This window comes from Scylla paramamosain, chromosome 17, assembly GCF_035594125.1.
Source record: "Scylla paramamosain isolate STU-SP2022 chromosome 17, ASM3559412v1, whole genome shotgun sequence".
NCBI lineage: Eukaryota > Metazoa > Arthropoda > Malacostraca > Decapoda > Portunidae > Scylla > Scylla paramamosain.
In genome coordinates this window covers 21381695-21402294 of record NC_087167.1, presented here as the reverse complement: position 1 = coordinate 21402294, position 20600 = coordinate 21381695, and the positions used below count along the sequence as shown (strand labels likewise).

The window sequence follows — 20600 nt, the reverse complement described above, 5'->3', positions numbered from 1 at the left end:
ATTCAGGAAAGGGAGATCCTGTGTCACAAATCTACTGAGTTTTTATATAAGTGCAAGAGAGGGATGGATGAGATAATGCAGTATACCTGGATCTCAAAAAAGCATTTGATAAAGTTTTCCATGAAAGCCTTATGTGGAAGTTAGAGAATGAAGGAGGACTAAAGGGAGCAGTATTGAGATGGATGGATTATTATTTACAAGGGAGGGAAATGAGAACATTAATCAGAGACACTAATTCAAGTTGTCACGAAGTGACAAGTGGGGTACTGCAAGGATCTGTGTTGGCACCTTTTATGTTTCAGATATATGAAAATGATATGACAGAGGATCTAAATAGTTATATAAGCCATTTTGCTGATGATGCAAAAATAATGAAAATAATAAAGGATGAAAATGACTGCAAGGAGTTACAAAAGGATGTTGACAAGATACATGCATGGAGCCAAAGATGGAACTAGAATTTAATGCCAGAAAATGTCGCATGTTGGAAATAGGATAAAGTAAAAAGAGACCTTCATGGAATCACAAAATGAAAGGAGAAATAATAACAAAAAGCAATGAAGAAAAATATTTTTGAGTAATGATCCAGGACACTATCACCTGAAAGGGACATAAACAAAATATTCAGCTCTACATACAGCTTGTCAACAAACATTAAGGTGGCATTTAACTATTTAGATAAATAAATTATCAAGAAAATCATAACAAGCTTGATACAACCCAAATTAGAATTTGAAGCAGTATTTTGGGTTCCACATAGAAAAAAAACGATATGCAGAAACTGGGAAGAATACAGAGAATAGTGACAAAGATGGTACCAGAATTGAAAGACTTAAACTATCAAGAAAGACTTGAAAAGTTGGGATTACCAAAACTACAAGAGTGAAGAGGAAGAGGAGACCTGATAACAATGTACAAATTAGTAAACAATATAAAAAGAATAGACAGAAATTACTTGCTACAAGATAGAGATGGAGAGAGAGAGAGATGGACAAAGGGGCATGAGAAGAAATTAAAGAAGAGTGGATGTTTGAGAGACTTCAAGAAATATGGTTTCCTGTATCAGACTATTGGAAACTGGAATGATTTGAAGGAAGAAATGGTTGTGGCAAACAGTGTACACATGTTTAAAAAGAAACTGGATAAATAGGGTTATGGAGACAGGACAAAATGAGCTTTGTCTCATGCCCTGTACAATACAGCTTGGTAAATGTAACCAGGTAAATACACACACACACACACACACACACACACACACACACATATATGTCTTATCAGAAGCTAATATGCCCATTGCTGGTGATTCTGTGAGTTATTTGGTACAAATCAAACAATTTCGTTCACACAATGTTCCCTTTACTGATGGAAATGATGGGAATATGGTTTTGGTATCATTGACTCATCCAAATGTTTGTTGTGATTTTTTCTTCATGAGTGTCTGCTGTTCATTCATGTGAACAAATTATGCATTTCATAACCATATTGCTAGTATTGTGGCTTGGTATATAGCTCAGTGTGTTCTAGCCATGTGAAGAGGCCTTGCCCTGCTGTGGACTCTTATAGGATGAAAAATTAGTTCAGCACCATTGTATATCACTGATACCTTCATTCATGGCCCACTCTGACTCTGAGCAAATAGGAATGTCCTGTGTATGCTTCTAACCTACAAGCTCTAGAAGTGCCCATAAACCATTTCAAGAGAGCAGTATGAATATTATAAATATACAGATTGCTGAGATCCCACAATTAGGTTCATCAATAAATGAAAGAATTCAACAATGTATTCAGAGAACCAAATCACTACTACATCAGTAACTTTGAATTGAATTGTGGGATATGACTTGAGGAAATAAGATTAATTGAATAGGTTATAAAAGGCTGTTAATAGCTCTTAAGAAAGAATATACCAAAGCAGTTATGGGAATGATTTTTAACTATTACAGCATTAACATACACAGTATGTAACATGCATGATCCATGCTTTTTTTTTATTTTTTTTTTATTTGATTTTTTTCTAATCTCTTGGCAAAATCCCACCCTAATGCTAAGTGAAATCAAGAATTTACCTGACAGAAACCTGCAAGTTAGTTGGATGGCATTTCTTCTAGTTGCACAGGGCAAACACAGCCATATTATCACCAACTGATTCTCTCTCTCTCTCTCTCTCTCTCTCTCTCTCTCTCTCTCTCTCTCTCTCTCTCTCTCTCTAAAGAGAAAGAGACGTGAATAGAGACATGGAAATGCCTTTTGTGTGAAAAAGCATTGTGATAAACTGGTAAAAGTACAGAGTCAAATGTGAGGCAATGTCAGCTGTCATATCTGTCCTTATTACTTCAAACCAATGAGTAAAGGTCAGAATTTATGTGGCATTGTCATAAGGATCCAAGTTTCCTACCATACACTTCATTGAAACTGGGAGAAGAGATGTCATATGAGTGCAAATGCTTGGTATGGAAAACATAGGTTTTGTAAATGTACGATGTTAGCATTGGATGAGCTAAAGAACGCAAAACCTTACTGTATTAGGCAATGAAGTGACTATTTTTTGTATTATAGTGACCTTAATGGTATCAGTCATTAAAGGCACTTTTTCAAATAATGTGTTGAGCTTTCAACACTTTTATTTGTAGTACATATAGAATATTGTTTTCTTTTAAATACATCATTGGATATTAAGTCTTTGTAAGGAACATAATTATACTTTTCATCAAATTATTAAATATATCAAAGTGTTTTAGTTACATAATTTTTTTTAACTTCAGTGGCTAGTTTTGATAATTTCCTCATTATTTACTGGACACTGATAATCTTGAAAAGTTAACTGTGGTACTGTTCTAACTATTCTTCCAATGAGCAGATGTTTTCCACAGGTCAGATGGCAGCTTGGAAAATCTAAGTCTTAGTGGACGTAAAAGATACAAAGTTTTCGAGTGCCTGTCCCCAAGATTAAGGTGAGTTTCGGAAAATCTAAAGCAGGTGCATTCAGTGTAGAGGAGGTTAAGCTTGAGTTGTATCAAATCAGTGTTTGTCCCTCAGTAGAAATAAAGCAGTGATATGTAAATATTATCCTTTTAAGTGATACAGTATTCTCAGTAACAAGAATAGTTTCAGAAAGCTTCCTTTCATATTGTATGTAATTTCTTAAGTAGATAAATTAATGCTGTTATCAGAGAATTTAGCTCATACAATTCATGATGAAAACTCCTCCCAGGGTGCATCTGCTTGTGTATCATGCGTAGTCGCCTCTACTGCCCAATATGAACCCACCGTGTAGCTGCCATATTTGATACTAAGAATTACCTGCTTATTGGCATACTGGAAGGAAATGAGCTATGTGATACTTTGCGGATGAAACTACTGAACATTAGGAAAGAAGTCTTTCCTAATACCATGTAGGGAAACTGAAATAAAGAGAAAATAACACACAAATATCATCCCTTATCAGAAGGTCTTCTTTTTCCGCATTTTTTCACTCTTTCTATGCTCATTCGTTTTATTTAGATACAATAATTGCTTTAAAGTTGAACCTAGTATATTAAATGGTCTTCATATTCTCTATGACTCCCATATGTGTATTTTCATGTAAGGTGATGAAATCCTAGCTGAATATTGTAGACTATTGTATCATAGGCATCATTCATAGGATAAAATGATGCTTTCTATACATTTCTGAACATATGTACTCTTATGTTATTGATATTCTTCTTTCTTTCCTTTTATGATATTTTCTTTACTTACCCCTTCCTATTTTCAAACATTGAACCTGTATTCCACTCTTACCCTTATTTACCCAACTTTTGTTTACATCTGTTTGAAATCTTTGCAACAATCAACATTTACAAGTTGTTTGATAGTCTTGAAATTATGTAAACATATTTGTTTGATATTAAAACAATTTGGCTGGATAAGATGTTTTGAACAAAATTAGAAGTCTAGACATTTTTCCACTTCGATGAAGTATTTTTACTTGTTGTATTTCATCTTTCTTCCTGAAAATTTTTTTTTCATTAATTTTGTAACTTAGAAAACTCCCCATAATCTGTGTGTATTTACCTAGTTGTATTTACTTAGTTGTGCTTTATGGGAAAAGAGGTATGCTTGTGCTGTCCCGTCTCCATATCTTTTAATATCCAACTTAGCCTTGAATCCATGTATACTTTCTGCATTTACTATTTCCTCATCCAGACTGTTCCATACATCAATACTGAACCTGGAGAAACACATTAGCAAAATTACAGGAGAAACCTATAGCTTGTAGAGAAGAATAAGGCAGGCCTTTGCATATATGGATGAAGAGATGGTCAGGAAGATGATCGTGTCGCTGATAAGACCTAGACTAGAATATGCAGCAGTAGTGTGGTCGCCATACAAGAAAAAGGATATAAGGAGGTTGGAGAGAGTTCAGAGAGCAGCTATGAAGTTGGTACCAAGTATCAGGGACTTGTCATATGAAGAGAGACTGGCAAGGATACATCTACCAACTTTGGAAAAGAGGAGAGAAAGGGGAGATTTGATTGCAATATATAAAGCATATGAGGGAGTAGAGGAGGTAGACCGGAGCAACTTAATGGTCTGGGATACACGAAACACTAGAGGACATGGAAAGAGGCTGAAGAGGAGTGCTTGTAGAAGAGATGTCAAAAAGTATAGTTTCCCATATAGAAGTATTGATGTATGGAACAGTCTGGATGAGGAGATAGTAAATGCAGAAAGTATACATGGATTCAAGGCTAAGTTGGATATTAAAAGATATAGAGATGGGACAGCATGACCATAGCTCTTTTCCCATAAAGCACAACTAGGTAAATACAACTAGGTAAATACATAATTTCCTTTCACTCTTCTCTTGCTGTCTTCTACCGCTATTTTCATGCTAACTGCTCTTCTGATCTTGCTAACTGCATGCCTCCCCTCCTTCCGCGGCCTCGCTGCACAAGACTTTCTTCTTTCTCTCACTCCTATTCTGTCCACCTCTCTAACGCAAGAGTTAACCAGTATTCTCAATCATTCATCCCTTTCTCTGGTAAACTCTGGAACTCCTTGCCTGCTTCTTATTTCCACCTTCCTATGACTTGAATTCCTTCAAGAGGGAGGTTTCAAGACACTTATCCACCAATTTTTGACCACTGCTTTGACCCTTTTAGGGACTGGCATTTCAGTGGGCATTTTTTTTATTAGATTTTTGTTGCCCTTGGCCAGTATCCTTCCTACATAAAAAAAAAAAAAAAAAAAAATACTTTTTCCAAATTCTATCACTTTACACTTCTTTAAATTAAATTCCATTTCCCATCTATAACTCCACTCTGATATCTTGTTCAGGTCTTCTTGTAATGTTCCACAGTCCTCTGCACTCTCAACTTTCTTCAGCAACTTTGCATCATCTGCAAAAAGGCTCATGTAGCTGTTCACACTCTCCATCATATCATTTATATAGACTGCAAACATGATTGGTGCAAGTACTGAGACTTGGGGTACTCCACTTATGACTTCCCTCCATGATGATTTTTTTATCTTTTACTACTGTTCTCATTTCTCTGTTTGTCAAGAAATTTTCTATCCATCTCAGCAGGCCCCCCTGTAGCCCACCATTATGCTTCAACTTCCACAACAATTTCCCGTGTCGCACTTTATCAAAGGCCTTCTTCAGGTCTAAATAAACACAATCTGCCTATCCATCTCTTTCTTGCATTATATCCAACGCTCTAGAATAAAAACTCAGTAAAGTTTGTAACACATGATCTCCCTCTCCTAAATCCAAATTGTTGCTTTATTATCACTTCATTTTCTTCTAGGTACTGCATCCATTTATCCTTCACCAATCTTTGACACATTTTGCACACCATACTTGTTAGAGACACAGGTCTATAGTTTAAGAGCTCCTCTTTACTACCACCTTTGTAGATTGGCACTATGTTGGCTCTCTTCCATTCAATTGGGACTCTACTTTCAATTAGGGAGCTCTCAATAATATTATGCATTACCCATGTCAGCTGCTGATTGCGCTCTTTTAGTATCCATCCTGACACTCCATCAGGTCCAGGGGCCTTCCTAATGTCTAGTCCCTCTATCTGTTTCTGGACATCCTCTTCAGTCACTTGGATTTCCCCCAGACCCATTTCCTCACTCATCTCACTCTGCCACACAAATGTTCTCTCTTTTGTGAATACTGATTGAAAACTCACATTCATTATCTCTGCCAATTCAGCCGGATCCTCACACATTTGACCATTCACCTTCATTCTGCCTATTCCTTCTCTATTTTTCATTTTGCTGTTCACATATCTGAAGAATAGTTTTGGTTCCTCTTTGCATTTGTCTATAACATCTTTCTCATAATATTTCCTTTCTTCTCTAATAACCCTTACATATTCATTTCTTGTAGTTGTGTAGTTTTGCCATAGCTCCTGCGTATTTTTCCTTCGCCATCTATTCCATGCCGTTTCCCTCTCCTCCCTAGCTATTTCACATCTTCTATTATACTAGTCATTGTTATATCTTCTCTTTGTCTCTACTTTCGGTACATATCTTTTCACTCCCTCTTCGTAAATATTGATGAAAGCTTCCCACTTCTTTTGCACATTACTTGCTGTGATAAGTGTACTCCAGTCCGCTTCACCAAAGTATCTCCTCATTTGTTCAAAACTTAACTTACCATAATCAAATCTTTCACTTTTATAATCTTCATATCTACTTTCCTCTCTTTTTTCTTTAATACAAAACCTTATCATGACATGGTTGCTTTTTCCTAGTGGACAGTTATAGTTCATGTCTTTATAATATAAATGTGTGTGTGTGTGTGTGTGTGTGTGTGTGTGTGTGTGTGTGTTTCTGTAGGTATTTGCTAAGATGTAGTCTACAGATCCTGAGCTACTTTTGTGTGGTCCTGTCTTTGCATCTGTATTTGTCCAGCTTTTCCTTTAAATTGATATACACTCCTTGCTCTACTTCCTCTTTTTTCAGTCTGTTCTACATACCTAGATCTATATGTAAGGAGCTGTTCTTTATTTTAATAATTCAAACCCTCCACTCCATTTTCTCATCTTTTATGTCCTTTCAATTATCCAGCATCTCTTTATTTTAACAATTACAGATCTCTTCAATTTTTATCAGTCTCTTAATCAATCTATGTATTATGACTATTTCTTTCCTCCTTTTCTTTCTTCATGTGTTGGTATCTCTATTTCTTTTCATCTTTTCTCATACATCAAGTGGCATTGAGATAAGTGTGTATGTGTGTGTGTGTCATTCATCTACAATTGTCTGCTCATCACCCAGCCAGCTGTTCCCCTACGGAAAGAGCTCAGAGTTTGTACTGACCTACCTTTGGGTAGAACTGAGACCACTCACACACCACACTCTGGGACAGCAAGGTCACAACCCTTTGGGGTTACATCCCAGACCTATTTGCTGCTAGGTGAACAGGGGCTACACATTAGCAGGCTTGCCAATTTGCTTTGCCATGCCTGGGACTTGAACCCAGGCCTCCTCAGTTGTGAGCCAAGTATGCTAACCAGTACACTATGAAGTGTGTATTTACCTAGTTGTATTATACAGGGCATGAGCCAAAGCTCATTTTGTCTCCTTTCTATATCCGTATTTAACCAGTTTCTCTTTAAACATGTGTACACTGTTTGCCACAACCACCTCTTTCTTCAAATCATTCCAGATTTCAACAGTTTGATACAGGAAGCTGTATTTCTTGATGTCACTCAAACATCCACTCTTTATTTTCTTCCCATGCCCACTTGTATATCCCTCTCTCCTTCCTCCATCTATAGTACCAGGTCATTTCTGTCTATTCTTTCTATATTGCTTACTAATTTGTACATTGTTATCAGGTCTCCTCTTTCTCTTCTCTCTTGTAGTGTTGATAATCCCATATCTTCAAGGCTTTCTTCATAGCTTGAGTCTTTAATTTCTGGTACCATCTTTGTTGCTATCCTCTGTATTCTTTCCAGTTTCCCTATATCTTTTTTTTTTTATGTGGAGCCCAAACTACTGCTGTGTATTCCAATTTAGGACATATCATACTTGTTATGATTTTTCATAATTTCTTTATCTAAATATATAGTTAAACACTAGACTAATGTTTGTTAACAAGCTGTATGTAGAGCTGAATATCCTGTTTATGTGCCTTTCAGTGTGTGTATTTTAACCAAGTTGTGTGTATTTACCTAGCTGTATTGTACAGGGCATGAGCCAAAGCCCATTTTGTCCTGTCTCCATAAGCATATTTATCTAGTTTCTCTTTAAACATGTGTACACTGTTTGCCACCTCCTCCTTCAAATCATTCCAGATTTCAATAGTTGTATATGGGAAGCTGCGTTTCTTGATGTCACGTGTGTGTGTGTGTGTGTGTGTGTGTGTGTGTGTGTGTGTGTGTGTGTGTGTGTGTGTGTGTGTGTGTGTGTGTGCGTGTGTGTATGGGGATTATGGATGACTGGGTGGGGTAGGCATCTTAGTTCAGACAGCTAATCACATCAGTATTGAACCAGTAAGTTACTCTCCTTATAAAACATGACAAACAATCAACAGATAAGAAGAAATGAAATTCGAGGAAAACTCAACAATGCTGCAGCTTATTTGACTACTGACTATAACTTCAGACCATTTACCTGGCTTTCATAAAATTATGACTGCAAGATAAGATTTATATATATATATATATATATATATATATATATATATATATATATATATATATATATATATATATATATATATATATATATATATATATATATATATATATATATATATATATATATATATATATATATATATATATATATATATATATATATATATATATATATATATATATATATATATATATATATATATATATATATATATATATATATATATATATATATATATATATATATATATATATATATATATATATATATATATATATATATATATATATATATATATATATATATATATATACACATATATATAAAACTGAATTCTGATTTTAAGCTTTCTCAAGGTTAATATTGCAAATATGGACATCATATACTAAACAGGTGACTGAGTTCATCTCCATACCTCAGCATGGTGCTCTTCATTCTGCTGCAAGAGGTCAACACAAAGCTCTGCCAGGTGGATTAGGTCATCCAATTTCCTGCTAGCTGACACAGCATTCTCACCACTTAGATCCTTTGTGGAAGGAAAAAATAATAATAATTACATAATTAGTGTAAATAGCCATACTGTTTAAATTTCAAAGCATAGTTAATGTGTTTTTTGTAGACAAAGGTGTTTTTTCCTCCTCCCTGGCTCAATTTTTATCATGTGCCAGTGGTGTCATAGATTTTTATGCATATTTAGGATACAAAAGGATGGATTGCTGATATGACTTTGAATTCCCATACTTAATGCTGAGTTCAGCACCTGTTATGTTTCCAATATTTGCAAGAATCTTTCATCACAATCACATGCAGTCATCACATGTTGATATAAAGATACAGAAATTAATGAAGATGGTAAAAGTGTCAGAAAGGAGTAGTAAGTGCAGTGATATAATATTGTATCATCTATGGGATGTCAGGATGAATCTCAAGTAGTAGCAGGCAGATGAAAGGGGAAGAGTGACAGCCAAGGTATTTATTTGTAAGAACTTATAAACCAGAGGCCCAGTAGGAGAATAAACAGAGCCAGAGATGGAAATGTCTAGTGCAAGTGTTAGCACAAAGAGGACAAGGAGAGCTGTCTGAAAAATCCAGTAGGTCTACAAGTAGACCAAAAACCAAAATACATTCACTGATCTTCTTTTGACTGTTAACACTTTACAGTCAGCAACATTCGGGATTAGAACTCCTGCCAATGAAAGTGTCACATTGCACAAACTGGCAACTTGCTCCTCCTTGGTCTGAAAAAAAAATCTGCTGGAGAAAATAAATATATGGCAACTTAGGTTAGTTCATTGTATGCTTTTGAGAGCACAGAATAACTGATTCAGTGTCTGATGTATTAACTTAAGGGAAAGTTATGTTTGCTTTAAACAAAGTGTTCTAATGAGGTGATGTGCTTTGCTTGGAAAATATACTGGCCATGATTACAGAGTATGAATGTTAAGAGTTTCATTAGAATGGTGAAATGAATAGAAAAATAAGCTATATAACTATTGGCAGTGAAAAAGACTGTGAGTGCATTGGTGAAGAAATGGAGCAAAGAGGGACATGAGGATGGTGGTGGGCTTCCCCAAAATGTTTGACAACACCATGCATAGTATGAGGAGACAGTTAAAGGCATATCCTCAACTTAAAGCAAAAAATAAATAAATAAATAAATAAAAAAAAAAATTTTTTAAATTTAAAAAATTAAAAAAAAAATTAAAAATAAAATTAAAAATATTTTGAGGCAACCCACCACCACGTTTGTGGTGAGGCACATTCTCATGTTGCTCATCACTCTATTTCTTCAACACACTCAGAGTATTTTCATTGCCAATAGTAATATGGCTTATTTTTCTATTCATTTAACCATTCTAGTCAAACCCTAACATTCATTGTAGGAGGAGTAGGCAGTAGACACCTGCTAAAACGATAATTACTCCCAGTGAGGTCTACAGCACTGTTCAGGGGGGTGCTGTGAACTTATCATTAAACCCAGCTGTGACCTCACTGAACGTTTCCCTTTGTGTCTCACAACACAAGGGGGCAGTCACAGCCTGCCCTCTACAGACAACTCTCTTCCTACACACAAAACTACAAGCACCTAATAACACACACACCCTTCACTCAAAAATTTTAAAATCATCATGGCGACTCCTACACCAGCCTCGGAGTCCCCATCTGGGGAGGGGACCATAAATGTCCCCAGGTCGGACTGCCTTTCAGTCGATGACCCTAAGTGTCTTGACACCCCCCTCAACTTTTTCTTCATTAACTTCTGCAACATTCGCAGTCTAAGATCTAATTTTCAATCTGTAGAACACCACCTCTCCTCTTCTAAACCTCATCTTCTTTTCCTCACTGAAACTCAGGTGTCTGAGGCCTTTTCTGTTCCCTCCTACTTTCTCTATCCTCATTTTTGATCCAAAGCTGTATGCTGCGTTTATGTGCGCAATGACTTAACCTGCTCTCGTGCCCACGCTCTTGAATCTTCCGAGTTTTCCACCATCTGGCTACGACTACAGAGTCACTCTCATACTAAATTTATCTGTGCTGTATACTTCTCTCCTAACTCCTCTGACTATAAGAAATTCTTTGACTACTTAACTTCCAAAGTGGAGCACATTCTGACCCTCTTCCCTTTTGCAGAGATCTTCATTCTTGGAGACTTCAATGTTCACCACCAGCTTTGGCTTTCCTCTCCCTTCACTGACCATCCTGGTGAACTAGCCTACAATTTTGCTATCCTCCATGACCTAGAGCATTTGGTGCAACACCCTACTCGTATTCCTGACCGACTTGGAGATACGCCCAACATTCTTGACCTTTTCCTGACCTCTAATCCTTCTGCTTATGCTGTCACCCTTTCTTCTCCGTTGGGCTCTTCCGATCACAATCTCATATCTTTATCTTGTCCTATTGCTCCAATCCCTCCTCATGATCCCCCTAAGCGAAGGTGCCTCTGGCGTTTTGCCTCTGCTAGTTGGGGGGACCTGAGGAGGAATTTTGCTGATTTTCCTTGGAATGACTACTGCTTCCGTGTCAGAGACCCGTCTTTGTGTGCTGAGCGCATAACAGAGGTGATAGTGTCTGGCATGGAGGCGTACATTCCTCACTCTTTTTCTCGTCCTAAACCTTCTAAACCTTGGTTTAACACAGCTTGTTCTCGTGCTATACATGATAGAGAGGTGGCCCACAAAAGGTACTTAAGCCTTCCATCACCAGAATCTCATGCACTTTATATTTCTGCCCGGAACCATGCCAAGTCTGTTCTCCAACTAGCCAAAAACTCCTTCATTAACAGAAAATGTCAAAACCTTTCAAGATCTAATTCCCTTCATGATTTCTGGCATCTAGCCAAAAATATCTCCAATAACTTTGCTTCTTCTTCTTTCCCTCCTCTACTTCAACCAGATGGCACCACTGCTATCACATCTATTTCTAAAGCTGAACTCTTTGCTCAAACCTTTGCTAAAAACTCTACCTTGGACGATTCTGGGCTTGTTCCTCCCTCTCCTCCACCCTCTGACTACTTCATGCCACCTATTAAAATTCTTCGCAATGATGTTTTCCATGCCCTCGCTGGCCTAAACCCCCGGAAGGCTTATGGACCTGATGGGGTCCCTCCTATTGTTCTCCGAAACTGTGCCTCCGTGCTTGCACCTTGCCTAGTCAAACTCTTTCAGCTCTGTCTGTCAACATCTACCTTTCCTTCTTGCCGGAAGTTTGCCTACATTCAACCTGTTCCTAAAAAGGGTGACCGTTCTAATCCCTCAAACTACTATCCTATTGCTTTAATTTCCTGCCTATCTAAAGTTTTTGAATCTATCCTCAACAGGAAGATTCTTAAACATCTATCACTTCACAACCTTCTATCTGATCGCCAGTATGGGTTCCATCAAGGTCGCTCTACTGGTGATCTTCTGGCTTTCCTTACTGAGTCTTGGTCATCCTCTTTTAGAGATTTTGGTGAAACTTTTCCTGTTGCCTTGGACATATCAAAAGCTTTTGATAGAGTCTGGCACAAAGCTTTGATTTCCAAACTACCCTCCTACGGTTTCTATCCTTCTCTCTGTAACTTCATCTCAAGTTTTCTTTCTGACCGTTCTATTGCTGCTGTGGTAAACGGTCACTGTTCTTCTCCTAAATCTATTAACAGTGGCATTCCTCAGGGTTCTGTCCTGTCACCCACTCTCTTCTTATTATTCATAAATGATCTTCAAACCAAACTTCTTGTCCTATCCACTCCTACGCTGATGATACCACCCTGCACTTTTCCACGTCTTTTCATAGACGTCCAACCCTTCAGGAGGTAAACATATCACACAGGGAAGCCACAGAATGCATGACTTCTGGTCTTTCTAAAATTTCTGATTGGGGCAGAGCAAACTTGGTATTGTTCAATGCCTCAAAAACTCAATTCCTCCATCTTTCAACTCAACACAACCTTCCAGACAACTATCCCCTCTTCTTCAATGACACTCAACTGTCCCCCCTCTTCTACACTGAACATCCTCGGTCTGTCCTTTACTTATACTCTGAACTGGAAACTTCACATCTCATCTCTAGCTAAAACAGCTTCTATGAAGTTAGGTATTCTGAGACGTTTCCGCCAGTTTTTCTCACCCCCCCCAGCTGCTAACTCTGTACAAGGGCCTCATCCGTCCATGTATGGAGTATGCTTCACATGTCTGGAGGGGTTCCACTCATACTGCTCTTCTAGACAGGGTGGAATCAAAAGCTTTTCGTCTCATCAACTCCTCTCCTCTAACTGACTGTCTTCAGCCTCTCTCTCACTGCCGCAATGTTGCATATCTAGCTGTCTTCTACCACTATTTTCATGCTAACTGCTCTTCTGATCTTGCTAACTGCATGCCTCCCCTCTTTCCGTGGCCTCGCTGCACAAGACTTTCTTCTTTCTCACACCACTATTCTGTCCACCTCTCTAATGCAAGAGTTAACCAGTATTCTCAATCATTCATCACTTTCTCTGGTAAACTCTGGAACTCCTTGCCTGCTTCTGTATTTCCACCTTCCTATGACTTGAATTCCTTCAAGAGGAAGGTTTCAAGACACTTATCCACCAATTTTTGACCACAGCTTTGGCCCTTTTATGGGACTGACATTTCAGTGGGCATTTTTTTTATTAGATTTTTGTTGCCCTTGGCCAATGTCCTTCCTACATAAAAAAAAAAAAAAAATTCATAATATATAATCCTGGCATGTATATTTTCCAAGCATTGCAGATCACCTCAGTAGAAAACTTTGTTTAAAACAAACACAGGCATTTTGTTAGCCAAAGATAGGAGCAGTCACATAAGATAACTTTCCCTTATGTCAATGTATCAAACACTGATTCAGTTATTCTATGTTTTGAAAAACATATGAGAGGCTAACTTAAGTTGCCATGTAGTTATTTTCTACTGGCAGATTTTTTCAGATCAAGGAGTGAGTTGCCAGTTTGTGCAATGTGATGCTCTTGTTGACAGGAGTTCTAATTGTGAAAGTCGCTTATTGTACATACAATAACCTTTCAATTGCACAAAATCTTTTACATATAATAGTCCTTTAACTGTACATGGCATTTACATATAATAATATTTCAACCAAACAAAACATTTGCAAAGTATTTACAAAGAATTATCCTTAAGCACCACATTTCTATAAACAATCATATAATAGTACTCATCAATGAAGTTTACTGGGTGATGAGACTGGCAAACTACAAGAGCATGAAATGTATCCCCAGCCTGGACATGGTACATAATATGGCAGTAAAGTTTGTTCACATCAACTTTGTACCTGCTTCTATGTTTATCTATTTATTTTTTTGTTTTATTATGAACAAGAAAAAGACATTATCTCCTGATACTCTCACAAACTGCACAAGCAATGGTATTTGGTGAGCAAACTGTGAAGGTGTGGGTGAAATTTTTATGACGATGTAGGAGGGGAAAGTAAAAGAATCATACTAGACCACAGTCTCTGCCCTTTAGGCATCATGTTTAGCAATATATTTCCAACTCTATACAACAAATGCCATACATTTGTCTGCTAAAGGATGCATATAATTTTTGATTAGTGGCCAGCACATTATTAAAGGCACTTCCTTAAATGTCTGTTTGCACTTCAATTCTGTTCTAGGCATTACCTGAGCCTCTTGTTATTCAAAGTATACTTCATAGTGGCAAAACTGAGATGGCCCATATTTTTTGCCTTAAAATAATGTTACACCAGGGGTATGGGTGTGGGCGGCAGCACTGTTGGAGGTGGCAGCACTGGGAGAGGCAGGAAAGCAGAGAGAGCAGAGACGCATTGCCTGAGAGGAAGCCAGTGTGTGCCTGCCTGCTTTGGAAGTGTTTCCTTGCCTGTTGAGTGCCTGTTGTGCCCTGGGAGATCTGTGGTGCCCCTGTGAACTTGTAAAGCAGTGTACTTGCAGAGGATTTGTCAATAAATCTAGGAAATAGTGCCCGTGTTTTCCCTTGTGCCCCGGCCTCGTGTGTATGTGCTTTGTCCCGGCATTCAGAGTGTGACTTATTTGAGGCCCCGCTGCTCTAGTTTCTCAACCCGTGCCTGTGTGGATAACACGCCCTCCTGGAGTGAGGGGTGGGCGCAACAAGTCATGTCATAGAGTGGGATCCAGGGAACAGTGAGCAGTGAGACTGTGAGTCATCATGGAGTCACAAGATGACCACCATGACAGGGCCGAGGGCGGCTCGAGTGAAGTCAAACCGGGCCAGATGGACTTGATTGCTGCCATGCTGGCTGGTATGAGGCAGGAAATGGCAGTGGACCGTGAGCCACAGGCTCAGAGGGCACATGAACAGGCTGAAAGGACCGATCAGCTGGCACGTGAGCAGGCTCAACTTGCGGATGACCAGGTCCACCATCTTGAGGATGTGCTACAGAGCAGCCTCGTGTCCTTGAAGGCGGAAACACAGCAGTACACCAATCAGGCTTGCCACAGTGTCAGGAATGAACTGCTGGACAAGGTGCAGACTCTGGAAGGTGAGGTCCAGGGCCTGAGGGAGGAGATGAGGACGGAGAAGCAGCAGCGCGAGCTGGCAACAGCACGCGCGGAGGAACAGGCTGCCCCATGTGTTCTGGTGGGAACCGCTGGGGTGGCGGACCTGCTGGGGCCTGTCTGGGGCCCTTGGCAAGAACCCTCAGCTCGGGGGCCTTGCAGTGTCATGTCAAAGCTGGTGGCTGCTTCAAGGGGCTGGGGAACCATCGGAACTCCTCCCTTGAGCACAGCTGGTGGTAGGCTGGGGCTTAGTCAACCCCCTTCCCCCTTCTACCACCATCACCCCCTCTGTCTCCCTTCCCCAGCTGCCCCCACCAGCTGCCCGCACAAGTCGCGTTCTCCACCCCCTCAGTCCTTCAGCTTCCCGGCGTTTGGGGAAATGCAAGCTGGTGGAGTATGACAGGAAGGTAGCCTGGGAGGCTTACGTCACCCCGTTCGAGATGCTAGCCTTTGCCCAGGGCTGGAGCAAGGCTGAGAAGGCGCTTCAGTTGGCAACAGCACTGCGAGGCCCCGCTGTGGAGGTCTTGGAGCACCTGCTGCCAGCCCAACGCGCCTGTGATGGAAGTGTGGGCAGAGGCCCTTCGGCGCTGCTTCAGGCACCACCACCAGGCCGAGGTTGTACTGGGGCTCGCCTGAAGAAGAGGACTCGGGAGCAGGGCGAGACACTGTCCCAGTTTAGCGCAGGATGTGGAGGCATTGGTAAGAAGGTCGCATGGCTGACGGAGTGGCAGTCGGGCAAAGCCTCGTTCAAGTGGGGGAGGAGTTAGTTAGAGGTGGCTGCTGTGAGGACGCTGCCCGACTTCCTGGAGGATTTGGCTCACTGGAGTGCCTCTGACCTGACGGAGGCGCAGATGGAGAAGGTGCACCATACCCTGGCTCAGTACCCAGACGTCTTTAGCAGGGGTGTCAAGAACATGGGCCACATGGGGTTGGTGAAGCACAGCATCAAGATGGGAGGTAGTGCACCCATCAAGAGCCTGCCCCGACGTATCACACCAGCCAGGTGAGAGGAGATGCAGCGCACCGTCAATGAGCTGGCAGGTGCATGGGGTTGACTGAGCAGTTGGACAGTCCGTTGTCATCAGCGGTAGTCCTGGTTTAAGAAGGATGGCATGCAGTGCTTCTGTGTGGACTACGGGGCGCTGAATAACGTGACTGCCAAGGACTCTTACCCCCTGCCGGAGGATTGATGACATGCTCGACGCGATGGTGGGGGCCAGGTGGTTCTCCACACTCAACCTGAAGTTGGGTTACCACCAGGTGGAGATGGCAGAGAAGGACAAGCCCAAGACTGCTTTCTCCTTCAGTCAGGGCTTGTGGCAGTTCAAGGAAAAGCCCAAGACTGCTTTCTCCTTCAGTCAGGGCTTGTGGCAGTTCAATGTCATGCCCTTTGGTCTCTGCAACGCCCCCTAGTTGTTTTGAGCGTCTGATGGAGAGGGGTGTTTGGAGCGGCTGGAGGAGGTTCTGCACCAACTGAGGAAAGCCAACCTCAAGCTCAGCCCTAAAAAGTGCTCTCTCTTTCAGTACGAGGTGCCGTTCCTGGGGCATGTTGTTGGTCGGGGACGGTGTGTGCACTGATCCAGAGAAGGTAGCAATGGTGAAGTGGCCCCGTCCCCACCAACGTGGCGGAAGTCAGAAGCTTCTTGGGCCTGTGCACGCACTACCGTTGCTTCATGCAGGACTTTGCAAGCGAGGGCTCTCGCCAAATGGTCCAGAGCCCCTGGGAGGGGCCATACAATGGTGGAGAAGCAGTCCTCTCTGATGTCACGTATCAGATTCGCTGGGGACGGAAGTGACCGTCTAATTGTCCACGTGGACCGGCTGTGGCATTACCATGGTTCGGGCCGCTACTCCTGGGGCCCATGGCGGGGAAGGACGAGGATGTAAGCCCCAGCAGCAGCGACAAGGAGGTGGCAGGGGCTGCCCGAGGACGGGAATGAAGCGTGGAGCAGGTAGCACAGCGAAATGACAGTGGTGACATTGACCCCTGAACTTAGGGCTAGAGATGCCCCGCCCCCCCCTGAGTGGCGCTGCTGACTCGCCGCAGCTCACGCCTCCACCACCTCGGCAGCAGAGAGGTGTTAGAACAGGGTAGATGAGAGACTTTTGTGATGTTTTCTGAGGATTAATTTTCTTTGTGTATTTCATTTATTTATTTCTACTTATTTTCTTGTGTGTATGTGTGTGTGTCAGGGCAGCCGGGTCATCTGCGTTGTAGGGGGGTGATAGTGTAACACCAGGGGTATGTGTGTGGGCGGCAGCACTGGGAGAGGAGAGGTGGGAAGGCAGAGAGAGAGCGGAGGGATGTGTGGGCCCTAGAGGAAGCCAGTGTGTGCCTGCCCTGCTTTGGAAGTGTTTCCCTGCCTGTTGAGTGCCCTGTTGAATGCCTGTCATGCCCTGGGAGACTTGTGGGTGCCCCCTGTGAACTTGTAAAGCAGTGTACTTGCGGAGGGATTTGTCAATAAACCTAGGAAATAGTGCCCATGTTTTCCCTTGTGCCCCGGCCTTGTGTGTGTGTGTGTGTGTGTGTGTGTGTGTCTTGTCCCAGCGTTCAAAGTGTGACTTATTTGAGGCCCCACTGCTCTAGTTTCTTGACCCATGCCTGTGTGGATAAGACGCCCTCCCGGAGTGAGGGGTGGGGATGCAACAATAAACATATATGAAAATAAGAAAGATCAGTGAATGAACAAAGAGTAGCACGATGTTCCTGATAATCTCTTTCCATAGGAACAAAAAAAATCTATGTGTGGTAAGCATTCCAATCACAGCAACATGCAACACTAAATACTTTAAAAACAATAAATCTCTTCAAGTTTACCATTCAGAGATATATTCTGAAGGAAGAGTTCAAGGGACAGTGTAGATGAAGGGGATGATAAAGACTGTTAAATATGCATGGGACATGTGATTATATTCCAGTGTATGGGAAAACAAGGGAAGAAGTTCAGTGACAATTATTAGGAGAGTGCTTGATAGGTTCTGAGACACTCATCCTTGTGCATGTGTGAATATGGAAGCTGGATGTGAAGAGACTGATGATTGATAAGATGTGGATGGAGGAAATGAAAATGGTATTAGTAATAATGGTTGGACATGTTAAAAATTAACAAGAACAGTAAAAAATTTAAGTAATTTGTTCTTTCTTTTTCATTTTATGGATTCTATCACATATAATTATGAAGTTAACAGATATTCAAAAATGTGCATTTGAGTTTAAACTGACACCATTTTTTTTTTTTCAATATGAAATAATAAAAAAATACCATTGGGCATGGAAAGACATGAAAATTATTGTGGGAAGTCCATAAAGAAAATGTAACAACAAAGATATATTAAATGGGTATACAGTAAAATCCCTCTTATCTGGCACCAACGGGACCACCGACAAGCCGGGATACTTGAATAGAAGTGAAATTATGACCACAATCACCACCGTACACTCACACATCTTACCATAACAAAGATCAGCTGATCTCAATCAGCAGCTGATCTGATCAGCTGCTTAAGTGTAAGCACAACACGCTTCCTCTTTTCTACAACCTTAGGCATGATGAAGGCGTCAGGCGATAAACAGTGCACACGCGGGACTGAGTCACTGAGTAAACACAGTGCAGTGGGCCGCAGGTGGTGCGAAGCAGTGCGCTCTGGTGGCGAGGGGACAAAGTATGCCTCATGCGGGAATTTTAATAGATTTTATGAGTACACATTGATTTTTTATTGATTTTAAGGCTCGGGGAAAAATGTGCCGGATACTTGAAGCTGCCGGATACTCGAATGCCGGATGAGAGGGATTTTACTGTATTCATCATTCTACTGTCTGCCATCCTTGGACACTTGGTCTATTATATCCAATGTTTAATAAAAAGCAAAATGCTTATCTGTGTTTTTTTCAATATTAAAAAATGAAGAATGAAGTCTTTCCTGTGGTTATGCATTGTACCTTTAATTCCTGAGTGTGAAATTGAAGGGAGAAGTAACCAGTAAGGGATATTCATAAACAAAACATGCTATCCCAGTTGTTACTACATACAGTACAAAGTAAAAAATAAATAATTAAATAAATAAATAAAATAAATAGATAAATAAATAAAAAAATAAATGAATAAAATAAATAAATAAATAAATAGATAAATAAATAAAAATAAATAAATAAAATAAATAAATAAATAAAAATGAACAAATAAATAAGTAAATAAATAAATAAATAATTAAATAAATAAATAACTAGTTACTATAATTGTAGTAACCATGCAAAAAGCATTTACCTTGAAGGGTTGATTCACCACCTAGGGATTAAAAATATTTTACTTTAGCATTAGTCACTGAATCTTCATTTATGATGGAGAACACTATCTCATTAAAGGTAACTTCTTCAGCACAGAAAAAAAATCTGTTTTTTTTTTTTATGTGAATGTTCATTATAGGAAAAGGAAAACTAAAGTCTATATTCATACTACTATAGTGATCAAGAGTAACAAACCCTCAATTCTGGTTTCTGCTGAGAGACGAGTGTAGTTGAGGAGAGCAGCATTTTCTAGGCACTTCTTAATCATGCCTCTCACTTCTTCAGGTGGAACTGGAGTAACTATATCCTTCATCAACACCTGCATACAAGAAATCAGCGTAATACATTTGTGTGAAATAACAGCCCATTTTGAAAGACATGTTCATCATTTCTTCTAGCTATTCCTAACAAAGTACTCACCCGTTCAAGTAAAGATAATGTGGCTTTAAGGGCACCTTCTGGTCGACCAAATGGGAAACAATACCTGTCAAAATAAAACATTTAGTTGAAACTGGAAAAGCTAGAAGTAGTTATTAATTGCTATTTACTCTCGTTGGTTGTTTAGAGAATTATTGGTTGCTAATATTTTGGTCATATGAAAACAATATTACTTTTGAGATTCTTCACTCCTCCAACCAAATAAATAACTAAAGAAAAAAAAATGAA

General features: G+C 40.1%; 1 protein-coding gene across 1 annotated transcript in view; it reads left to right on the top strand.

The window, feature by feature from the left end:
- The window catches only part of LOC135108630 (calcium-dependent secretion activator-like), a 108048-nt gene extending 87676 nt beyond the window's left edge, over positions 1 to 20372 (top strand). Inside the window, exon 8 of the mRNA XM_064019788.1 lies at positions 20220 to 20372. Within this exon, the coding sequence (XP_063875858.1) occupies positions 20220 to 20289 (70 nt within the window). The 3' untranslated portion in view covers positions 20290 to 20372. The remainder of the gene's footprint in view (positions 1 to 20219) is intronic.
- Positions 20373 to 20600: the final 228 nt, after the last annotated feature.